We start from the raw sequence: 11,875 nt of genomic DNA on the forward strand, positions 1-11,875 counted from the left end.
ATTTTATGTGCATAAGTGTAATGTCTGCATGCAAGTGCACCCATGTCATGCAATGCCCATGGAGATCAGAAGAGGGTGTTAGATCCACATACATACATTACAAAATAAAACTGGGTGTGGTGGTGCATGCCTTTAATTCTAACATTCCCAAAGCAGAGGCAGGAGGATCTCTGTGAGTTCCAGACCAGCCTGGTCTACACAGTAAGTTCCAGGCCAGCCATGGTTAGGCCCTGTCTCAAAATAAATAAATGAATGAATGAATGAATGAGCGGAAGAAAGATAGGAAGGAGGGAAGGAAAGAAGGAAGAAAGAAAGAAGATAGGTAGGTAGAGGGGCTAGTAGGCGTTAGTGGGTGTGAGGAAGAGAAATTTCTAAAAGACATCTAAAGGATGAACTTTCCGGATGCCTGAATTTCCTTCATTTCTGGCATTACAACCATTCTGGGATCATCTAGTACATTTCCTGTCATGGGCTCCAAATCAATAATTACTCTGAGAAAAGAGATTATGACATGGCTGCTAACTAGTTATTACTGCTTCTATATCTTTTCAATGGAGAAAGCTGTATGATACCACTTAGAAAAAGAAAGTGTCATAATTTAATTTTATTATTTCTAATTCACAATAAGATTATTGAGTGTGATGGTTAGCTTTCATTGTCAACTTGACACAACCTAGAATCATCTGGCAAGAACATCTCCATGAATGACTGTCTACACTGGGTTGGCCTGTGGGCATGTCTGTAGGGTACTGTCTTAATTAATGTGGGAAGACCCAGCCCACTGTGGGCAACATCATTCCCTAGTAGGGGGTCCTGAACTGCGGTAAGAGTGGAGCAATCCAGCTGAGAACAAGCAAGTGAGCATATGTGTGTTCACTTCTCTCTGCTCACCTGTGAATGTGACGTGACTAGCTGCTTTAAGTTCCTGCTGCTGTGACTTCCTTATAATGATGGACCATCACTTGGAATTGTAAGCTAAAATACTTTCTCCCTTAAATTGCTTTTTGTCAGGATATTTTATCATAGCAACAAGAATGAAACTAGAACAAGTGGTTAATACGCTTCTGCAAAGAAAGGAACCAAGGCTTGTTTCCTATATCAGGAAGAGGGAAATTCAGCACAAGCTGAGACTGCTGGCCCTGACAAGGACCTACTTGCAGGTTAGAGAACTGGCAAACTGTTCTCTATAGACACAAAACTTGCCCCAAATTACAAGAGAATCTTACAGAGCCTGAACTGCCAACAGTATGCTATATTCTGGTCAAATGCTTTCTTTTTGATAATCTGGAATTTGAGTACCTGTAGGCAAAAAAGGCTTGTCTGAAAACTCCAAGAAAAACCCCAGGTACTGAGTGTCTAACGAGCTTCTCTGATAGATAGTATTTTGCATGTGTTATTACAGTCACTGCCAGGGGAATTAAGTGTGTCTTGTGAGACTCCATAGGGAGGGCACTCTGGGAAACTTGCCTCTGTCTTCTTCCACATGAGTTTATCTGTTGCTGATGTTGCTTTGTATCTGTTTTCTATAATAAATCTTAGCTATATGACTATATGCTGAGTCTTGTGAGTTTCTTTTCTTTAATATTACATATCAATATGTTCAAGTTATATGAATCATATTCTCAAGTTTGGGTAAATATCTAGGTTGATAATCATCAATGCAAGCAAATACCATAAAAAATAAACCAAAGTATTGAGAAAAATCAAACACCTTCTTTGGTTATTTTCAGTTACAAAAATGTACTGAAGTATAAAGACTACTTAGACATGGAATTTTTTTTTTTTTTTTTTTCGGTCTTTTTGAGACAGGGTCTCCCTGTAGCCCCAGCTGGCCTGGAACTCACTATGTAGACCAGGCTGGCCTTGAACTCACAGAGATCCATCTGCCTCTGCCTCCTGAGTGCTGGGATTAAAGGCGTGCGTCACCATGCCCGGCAAGAAATGGAATTTTTGAAAAATCAAGATAAAAGCCTGGTGTGGTGGTGTAAGCCTTCAATCCCAGCACTTAGGAGGCAGAGGCAGGCAGATCTCTTTGAGTTTGAGGCCAGCCAGGTCTACATAGCGAGTTCCAGGCCAGCTGGGGCTACAGGGAGACCCTGTCCCAAAAAGTTTAAAAAACAAAACAAAACAAGATAAAATAAATTCACAAGAAGGCAGAATGGAAACTTGGGTATATTATTTAAAAACAAAATTTGTTTCTCAAATTTTATCTTGTTTCCTCAAGATAAAATGATGCATTTAATTATACTAGCTGAGGGCTATATCAAGCAACTAACAGTATAGACCAAAGAGATACTTAGAATAATGAATCTGAATCAGATTTGGTTCCTAGTACCCACATGGCAGCTAACCCCCATCTGTAAGTACAGTTCCAGGAAATCTAACACCCTTTTCTAGTTTCCACAGGCACTGTACAACACAGGTGCACTTACATACAAATAGGCAAAATACTCGTATACATAAAATAAAAATAAATAAAAAATATTTGAAAAGAATAATGTATGAGATAGCAAGAGAAGTTCCTCTACTAACAATGTATGGAGAATCAACTTTCTGTTGGCTTCTATGCAACAGAGAAAAAGAAATGAGAATTTTCTAATAGCAAAGGTGGGATGTGAGAAAAACAATACAACTAGACTTTGGCTAGCAGTCCTTCCCCAGTTAACTCTCCAGGCCTGGGAACAGACACATTACTGAGGTAGGTGTCATTAGAGACAACTGCTTAAGTGCACCATGGAGGGACTGACCACATAGACTCTGAGCTCCTTCTGACTTCTGACCAGATGTACTTTCCCTCAAGTCACTTTACCTCAGTTGGGGATGATTTGCTTTGTCATGTAAGCAGGTTTCAGTACTTTTATCAAGGAATATAATTAATCATCCTTAAATGTGTTGTACTGATGGGTGAAGGTACTAGAACAAGGTGATCACTAAGCTACCTCTAGTATTTAAATGTCCACTCAAAATCTAAGTGTTTTAGCACTGAATGACTCTGGATAACTCTAAGCCCTGTGTTTTTAGTGCTGAGCCCCTTTCTCTGTCAGGCAAGGGAGCTGAGGAGCATATAATCTTCTCTCCCACTTACCTTCACTGTGATCTGTGGGAATTTCACTTTCCTCTGGCCTTGGCTGGTCTTCTGTATTATGTTCCGTTTCTGGTTGAATCTGAGATAAGACATCTGGTTGATTCATGGCATAATCTAGGAGAGGAAAAATGGAGAGTGGGTGTGACAAAGATAAATGGGCATGACAACTAACTGCCATCAAGGCTCAGCTGCATGTTTGAGGTCCACAGTCCCAGGGAATTAATTTCCTCTAGATTCTGTATCACTTCTTGCCATCCATTCAGTTTCACCTATTTACAAGAGCTACCCAGGAAAGTAGGTAAGAGGAAATTAATGTATGGGAAAATACATGTACTAGGTTAGCTCTGCCTTCATTGGCTTGGAATCAGATTCTAAATATGTTAGGATAGTGAGAATCGGGACACTGTAGGAAAAGGCACTGTCTGAGCCCTCTTGGGACTGCTGTCACCTCATTCAAAAGGTGCCAACTCAGCCTCACCCATAGAGATGAGAGATTCGTAGTTGCCTTTCATGATATTCTTGTAAAGTTCCTTTTGCCATTCTTCTAATTTTTCCCACTCTGGAGTGGAAAAGTAGATGGAGACATCATCAAATGCCACAGGCACCTAAAATTATAATCACATGGGTTAATTAATCCCTCCCAAAGCAATTTAGTCATTTAATAAATCCTTTCCTCCACTAATTAACTAATTTTTATTATTTTACATTCTCAAGGAGAGGTCAATAAACATTCTAGAGTCTGTGAGACAGCTCAGTGGGTAAAGGCACTAGCCACCAAGCCTGGTAACCTGAGTTCAATCCTTACAACCCATATGATAGATGGATAGAACTATCTACCACAAGTCCTCTGATTGCCACACATGTACTAGGCGTGCATGCACGCGTGCGCATGCACACCCCCCCACACCCTGACACAAAAATTCTTAAAATTTAAAAATATTTAAAATAGGGCTGTAGAGATGGCTCAGCAGTTAAGAACACTGGCTGTTCTTGCAGAAGACCTGGGTCTTCTGCACCCACACGGCAGCTAACAACTGTCTGTAACTCTAGTTCCAGGAGATCCAACAGCCTCTTCTGTCCTCCACGGGCATTGCACAACACGGGTGCACTTACCTACATGCAGGCAACATGCATACACCTAAAATAAAAATAATAAGCTGGGCATGGTGGCGCATGCCTGTAGTCCCAGCACTCGAGGGGCAGAGGCCGGCCGATCTCTGTGAGTTCGAGGCCAGCCTGGTCTACGTAGTTAAGTTCCAGGAAAGCTGGGGCTACAGGGAGATCCTGTCTCAAAAAGACCAAAAATAAATAAATAAATAATAATCTAAGTAGCTCAAACTGTTTTAGTGTTCCACTTATCATTAATAAAATCCTGGTACTAACACAAAATAGTATGAGGCAGCCACCCTTCTTGAAGTATATTCAGGTGTTGTGTAATTAGTATGAAAGCATCTCAATGTCACATGTTGAAACTTCAAGCTGAATTACCATTCCACCTGTCTTGATCTGCATTTCTTCAAAAACATCATTCCCCAGATCTGATTCTTCTAGTTTTATGTTTGTTTCTAACTCTTCTAATCTTTTGCCAAGTACATTTCCCTTTGGTGCCGTTCCTCCTACATGAGGAAAGGAACATTCTATGTCTCCTAAGTAAAAGCTAACAGGATTCATATGAGAAGCATGCATGGAAGCAATTAAACTTCAAAATTCATTACATTGCCTCTGTATATCCCTAAGTCTTTATTGAAGCCTTAAGTATTCTTTTTTATTGTTGTTGCTTTTAAAAACATTTTCTTTCATATTTATTTCTTTTTCAGTAATGATGTGAAGTCTTCATTTTCCTTTTTTCCAAGTGTCATGTAATTCAAAATGCCAGGTCCTCATCAGAATCTTTACCTCTTCAATGTTTTATGTATGATTTAGTTTACATAAATAAATACATGTATATATTTTATTTACATAATATGCAAGCTATATTTTAATCACATATTCTTGGCCTGGGGATTTGGCTCAGTTGGTAGAGTATTTGTCTAGAATGTAAAAGATCCTGGGTTAAATTCCCAAAACTGCATGAACAAACAAGGTAGCAAAACTAAAGAAAGCCAGGTGTGGTGGTGCAGGTCTTTAATTCCATCAATTGGGCGGCAGAGGCAGGTGGAGCTCTGTGAGATCAAGGCCCAGCCTGGTCTACATAGAAAGTTCTAGGCCAGTTGGGGCTACAGGAAGATCCTGTCTCAAAAAAAGGGGGTGGGTTTAGAGAGAAGGCTCAGTGGTTAAGAAAAACACTGGCTGCTCTTGAAGAGAACCAGTGTTTGATTCCCAGCAGCCACATGGTGGCTAACAACCCTCTGTAACTCTGGTTCCAGGGGAATCCAACACCCTCTTTTGACTTCTGTGGGTATTGCACAACACAGGTGCATGTACACACATACAGGCAATGCAAATAAAAAATAAAAATTTTTTGGTCTTTTTGAAACAGGGTTTCCCTCTTGCACCAGCTGGCCTGGAACTCGCTATGTAGATCAGGATGCCCTCGAACTCACGGACATATGCCTGCCTCTGCCTCCCAAGTGCTGGGATTAAAGGCATGCACCAGTCTTACATAAATAATTTTTTTTTAAAAAAAGCAACAAAACTAAAACGACATAAGCCAGGAATGGTAGTTCACTCCTGTAATCCTAGCACACAGGAAGTGGAGGCAGGAAGTCTAAAGTCATTCTTACATATCAAGTTTGAGGCCAGCCTGGGTTATATGAACACATCCAAAATAATAATAATAATATGTATAATCTCTTATACATCTGTTTTACATAGCTGTTCTAGTTGGTCGAGTGATGTACAAGAGCAAGTTGGTTCTTGAAGAAATCTTCTTTGGTGGGTGAAGAAAACATGGAAAGATTCTCAGTAGACGTTTCTCTCTATTCTGATCTACTGGATCAATAAATGGGAAGGCTTTGATACCAGCACCAGACAAAATGACCAAAGAAATTCTTGCCATTTGTGTCCCAGCATGCTGAAGGAGCTATGAAAACCCTTTCTTGATGTTGTCTGGGATCATTTTTGCAACAGGGTCTAATTTGTAGCATAGGTTGGCTTCCGACATCCCATCTTCATGCCTCAGACTCTCAAATGCTGGGCATACAGGTATACGCCACCAACATGTCCAGGATTTTTATTTCTGAATATGTTTGCTTACATTCTCTCTTTTTTTGGGTGTCTTCCAAATGCATCTCCTTCCTTACTTTCTGTTTTCCATTTTGTGAGCTCTTGTAGGAGGACAAAGGTCCACAATGTGCCATGGACAACCTTTACATATTCTTCAGGTATAACATTTGTCTGTTTAAAGCCAGATTTTCTTTCCAATCTTTTTTTGAAAGGATGTCTTTTATGAGTTGTATGCATCTGTGCACGAGTAAGGTGCTCATGGAGGCCAGAAGAGGGTGTCAGATCCCCTAGAGCTGGAATTACAGGCAGTTGTGAGCTGCTAGATGTGGGTTGGGTGCTAGGAACCAAATTCAAGGCTTCTGGAAGAACAGCAGGGGCTCTTAACCACAGAGCAAGCTCTCCAAGCCCTCCAATTCTTAAGGGCCTCTAAGACTTCCATTTTCTCCTATAGTCTCTTCCAATTTGTATTCATGACAATTTTTCTTTCCAGGACACTGAAAGTCACTGAAGTTTCTCTTTAGCTTGATAACATGTTCTTCTCTGTGATGCAGACATTAAGTCCACACTTATCACCCAACCACCAACGTGTCTGTTTGTCTTTCATTATCTTTTCAACTTGTATTTACACCTTTTCAGCTTGGCTTTATAAATTTTGGCATCCCTATTTCATCCTCTCCACTATTTCCTTTAATATTTGGTTTTTGAGTTCAGCAATTAATTATTTTAACATGAAAGTAAGGTCATTTTGATCTGTGAATTACCTATATGCTGTTTCAGGTCAGAATTTTCTTTTTTTCCCACTTTTCTGCATTTTCAATGTTCACAATTTGTAGCTGTTTAACCTAATACTCTGAAGTTCCCTTCGGCCAACTCTTTTGCCACCTATAAAGCCTATAATTTCTCTTCACACTGATCTTTTTCAAACTGCTTCCAGGCACCATGTTCCACTTTCATTCTCTCTAAATATCCTAACCTAGTCTCAAATTCTAGCTTTTCATTTATAAATTAAAACAACTTTTGATACCCTTCTTCCTTTGTGGTTTATATTTTACAGATTAATTAATGATCTTTTCTTTAAGAAACAGGGGCTTGCTATGTTGCAAGGTTGATCTCAAATTCCTGAGCTCAACTGCACACCACTGCCCTAAACTCCCTTTGTAGTAAGAACATTATATAGAATTCAGCAGCTGGTTCAGAATTTCATTGTCTATCAGTTCATCTTCAATTTTATTCATTTCTCTTTCCAGCTCACATCTAGACCTATTGCCTGCAGTTTTATCTGTTATATCTAGTTTGAATTTTTTTTTTTTTTTTTTTTTTTTTTTTTTTTATTTTAATTTTTTTTTTTTTTTTTTTGTCTTTTTGAGACAGTGTCTCCCTGTAGCCCCAGCTGTCCTGGAACTCACTATGTAGACCAGGCTGGCCTTGAACTCACAGAGATCCACCTGCCTCTGCCTCCCGAGTGCTGGGATTAAAGGCGTGTGCCACCACACCTGGCTCTAGTTTGAATTTTTTATGTTCATTAGTCAATGTATTTCTTGTTCAGTTTTACATGGTTTACTGATTTAAAAGATATTTTGCCCGATGTTTGTGGTTTTTGGTTTGTGTGTTTTGCTTGAGATACTACACAAGTACTCTACCATTGAGCTACATTCCCATACTGATTTAGCTTTCTTTCCAAGCAATAAGCCTATCATTTAGATGACTTTTTCAGTCTTCAGAGAACTGTAGTGGGCATCCCTGTCAACTATGACACTCATATTCTTTGAACATTTTTTGTTTGTATTTTGGAGACAGAGTCTTATGTAGCCCAGACTGGCCTGTAACTTGCTATGTAGCTGAGGATGACCTTGACCTGATCCTCCTGTCTCCACTTGCTGAGTGCTGGGATTAGAGGCATGTGCCACTAAATCCTGCTTCTTTGGAGGTTTTCTACTTGAGCATCAGAATTATTTTTTGGCCCTGATAACTTCATTCTCTGAATATTTTAATTTCTGAAACAGACTTTTCCTAAACAAGTTACTCCACATGTATTTTATTTGTATTTATTTGCTTAGTAACTGAATGGAGGCTTATGTAGCTCAGCCTGGCCTTGAACTTATGATCCTCCTATGTCCACCTCTCAAGTGAGGGAATGACAGGTGTATGCTGCCATGTCTAGCTCATTGGTTTTTTGTTTTTGTTTTTTTGTCTTCCAAAATAGATATAAATTCTTTCTGGTATTTAAGTTTTGGGGTATTGCTTTAGTTTGCTTTTCTGTGTCACAAACTCAATGCTAAACTCAGGGCCAAACATGTACTAAGCAAGGTACACTACTACTGAGCTACATCCACAGACACTGATGTTCAGATTTTGATTTGAGAAACATGTCCATAGAGAAACTTTGTCTATTCAGCATTGCATTTTCTCACTTCTACAGCAAGATTCTAAACTCTCTCATTCGAGTTTCTAATTCTTATGGCATTTAGATTCATAAGAATTCCAAACTTATGGAGTTAGAAGAAATAGAGCTGCAAGGTACTAAGTCTTTAGTTTTTGTGTAATTCCCTTCTTAGCTCTTTGAGCACGGCTGAATTTTTTCTTGGCGAGTTTACTTTATACTTAATAGGCACTTGAGTTCATTTTATAACTTTGTGTACTCATTCATGTGTGTCCAGTTTTCAGAATCTGGTACTAGTTTTACCTTACCCTTCAGCAATTTTATAACACAGACTAAGAATGTGTCAGCTCACTGTCTCTTCCAGGAGGAAATTGTAAGTGTCCACAACAGAAACTGAGCTGGCAGCCATGTCAAGAGTTTTGGCTTTCTTATTGCTTCAGTTCTCTTACCAGGATTATTTCCCATTTTCTTCTTACTAAACAGAACTTCTGCAGGCCAAATTGTATCAAATTCACACAGCTCACTGCAACATGTACACATAAAACAGCAACTTATGTTTTAGCCAAACTTGCACAGGGTAGGGAGGGACACTTCCATAGCGCCAACCATGCACATCCACTCATTCCATCTCACCAAGGCACTGTGGTTAAGCAATGATTCACTAGGTTAAATGATGTAGTCCTATCCTTAAGGTGTTGGCCCAGCACAGCATAATTGTCAGGTCTCCCAGCAAAGTGGAGAAAGAACAGGAAAGAGGGATCCAAGGAAGCAGAGCAGCAAGAAGGAAGTGGAATAAGGAGGTCCAACAGCAAGAAAGAGGCTGAACAAAGAAAAGATGGAAGAGTAGGAAAGAGCTGAACCATCAAAGACAAAGCAGAGGAGAAGAACGGCCAGGGAAGGCCTTGCAGCAAAAAAGGGGTAGAGGAGAGACAGGCTACTGGCCCAGATAGAATCTCCAGAGAGTTCTGAAGACAGTGTGACCGGAGAAAAGCCCCTTTCCTTCTTAGTAGACCAGCCCCCTCAGAAGTCACTACCCTTGGACTACTGTCTTCCATCTCAAGCCCCTTAGTCAATAAATAAATATTTGAGACAGGGTCTCACTATGTAGCCCTGCCTGGCCAGGAACTCTTTATGTAGTCCAAGTTGGTCTGGAAATCACTGCGATTTGCCACTGCCTCCTGAGGATTAAAGGTGTGCGCCACCCTGCACTTTTTACCCCCTTTTCTTTTTTCTTTCTTGGAGACAGGGTCTTGTTATATAGCCTAGGCTGGCTTCAAACTCACAATCTTCCTGCCTTTGCCTCCCAAGTGCTGAAATTACAGGCATGCACCACCATGTCCGACCTCTATAGTTTTGTTCTTAAATATGAACTAAAAACTATCAATGACCATTTGGAAAAATTTGTGATATTAACAAGGAAAAATAAGAGGAGGAAAAAAAATAACCATCAGGGGCAGAAATCATAAATGGAATTGTAGAATTTTTTAAAAACTTCCCAGTCTAAGCATGGTGGCAAGAGAGTATAATCCTAGCAGTCAGGAGGTAGAGGCAAGGGGATCATCTCTTTATACAACAAGTTTAACATCAGTAGGCTACATGAGATCCTTTTTTCAAATAATGATTTTTATGTATGTGAGGAATATATTTTTTTCTCAAAACTGCAAGATTCAATAAAAAAATTAGAGGGTTAAATCATGATAATATCTTAGAATATAGAACACAGAATTTTTCAGAATAAACAAGATATGGAAGAACCAGGTATGTTAGTGTATATAATCCCAGATAACTTTGAAATGCTGAAGAAGGAGAATCATTTGTGCCCACAAGTTCAAGACTAGTCTGGGTACAGGACTCTCTCTGAGCTGGGCATGGTAGTGCACGCCTTTAATACCAGCACCTGAGAGGCAGAGGAAGGAGGATCTCTGTGAGATTGAGGTCAGCTTGGTCTGCATAGTGAGTTCTAGGCCAGTTGTGGCTACAGGGAGAGCCTGTCTCAAAGAGACCAAAAAAATAAAAACTGGACTCCATCTCAAAACAAAACAAAACAGCCAGGTGTGGTGGTGATGCCTTTAATCCCAGCACTTGATAGGCAGAGGCAGGTGGATCTCTATGAGATGGAGGCCAGCCTGATTGCCATAGTGAGTTCTAGGCCAGTTGGGGTTACAGGGAGACCCTGTCTCAGAAAGACCCAAAACAAACAAACAAAAAGATGTGAGAAAACAGTCAAAAATTAATACAGGAAACTAATAAGAGTTCTAAAAAGTGGTCTAGAGAGATGGCTTCAGTGGGTAGAATTCTTACTGTGCAAGCATGAGGACCTGAGTTTGGATCCCTAGCACTTACATAAAAGCCAGGCATGGCTGCATACACCTATAATTCTAGTACAGAGAAGGAGGAGGAATAGGCAGATCTTAGGGGCTCACTGGCCAGGGAGTCTAGCTAAGACTATTCTAGGTTCCATTAAAGATCCTGATTCAAAAAACTAAAACACATGCTATTTAGAGGAAGACATATGACATCACCCTCTAGCCTCCACAGGTAGAAAATTTTCTTGTCCTGGTTAGGATATATTTCAGCAATACAAATTAGTAAAAACATAAAATATTGGAATTTGAGACACATGGAGTGCCATAAAGAAAAAGTTGAGGAAGTCCCAGGACAAGAGTACAGTGGGTTAGGAAACAATCCAGATTAGATTGTTAGAAAAGGAGGAACAAGAATACCAGGAAGTCTTAGAGAAAAGAGAAGATGAAGTAATAGAATACATAGCGTAGGTCAAAATCTTGAAAGACTTGAGAACACAGTAAAAGTAGTTGTAGAAAAAGGAACATCGTTACTGGAAAACACAAGAGCTGTGATATTGGACCCTGTGATAAAATGTTGACCAAAACTGGGCATGGTGGCACACTGCCTTTAATCCCAGCATTCAGGGGGCAGAGTCAGGCAGATCTCTGTGAGATGAAGGCCAGTCTGGTCTACATGTTCCAGGCCAGCTGGAACTACAGGGAGATCCTGTCTCAAAAAAGACAAAATAAACAAAGTTATATAAAGTATGCTACTCTTAGCCAGGTGTGGGGGCGCATGCTTTTAATCCCAGCACTCAGGAGGCAGAAGCAGGTGGATTTCTCTGTGTAATCCGAAGCATTCAGAAGGTGGAGGCCAGAGGATCAAGGTAATCCTGGTTACCTAGCAAGTTTTTTTTTTTTGAGATGGAGTACAGGTCCTCTTTTGTCTCTCTCTTCTCG

General features: G+C 40.0%; 1 protein-coding gene across 3 annotated transcripts in view; it reads right to left on the reverse strand.

Moving 5' to 3' along the window:
* LOC103734728 (zinc finger protein 398) overlaps nt 1–11,875 on the reverse strand; it is a 38,741-nt gene that overhangs the window by 8,763 nt on the left and 18,103 nt on the right. For all 3 annotated transcript variants that reach the window (XM_008833812.3, XM_008833811.3, XM_029563916.1), the window contains 2 exons: nt 3,564–3,690; nt 3,086–3,199 (listed from right to left, as the gene is read on the reverse strand). In XM_008833812.3, the coding sequence (XP_008832034.1) occupies nt 3,086–3,199; nt 3,564–3,690 (241 nt within the window). The remainder of the gene's footprint in view (nt 1–3,085; nt 3,200–3,563; nt 3,691–11,875) is intronic.

This window comes from Nannospalax galili, unplaced genomic scaffold, assembly GCF_000622305.1.
Source record: "Nannospalax galili isolate Female #2095 unplaced genomic scaffold, S.galili_v1.0 scaffold1217, whole genome shotgun sequence".
NCBI lineage: Eukaryota > Metazoa > Chordata > Mammalia > Rodentia > Spalacidae > Nannospalax > Nannospalax galili.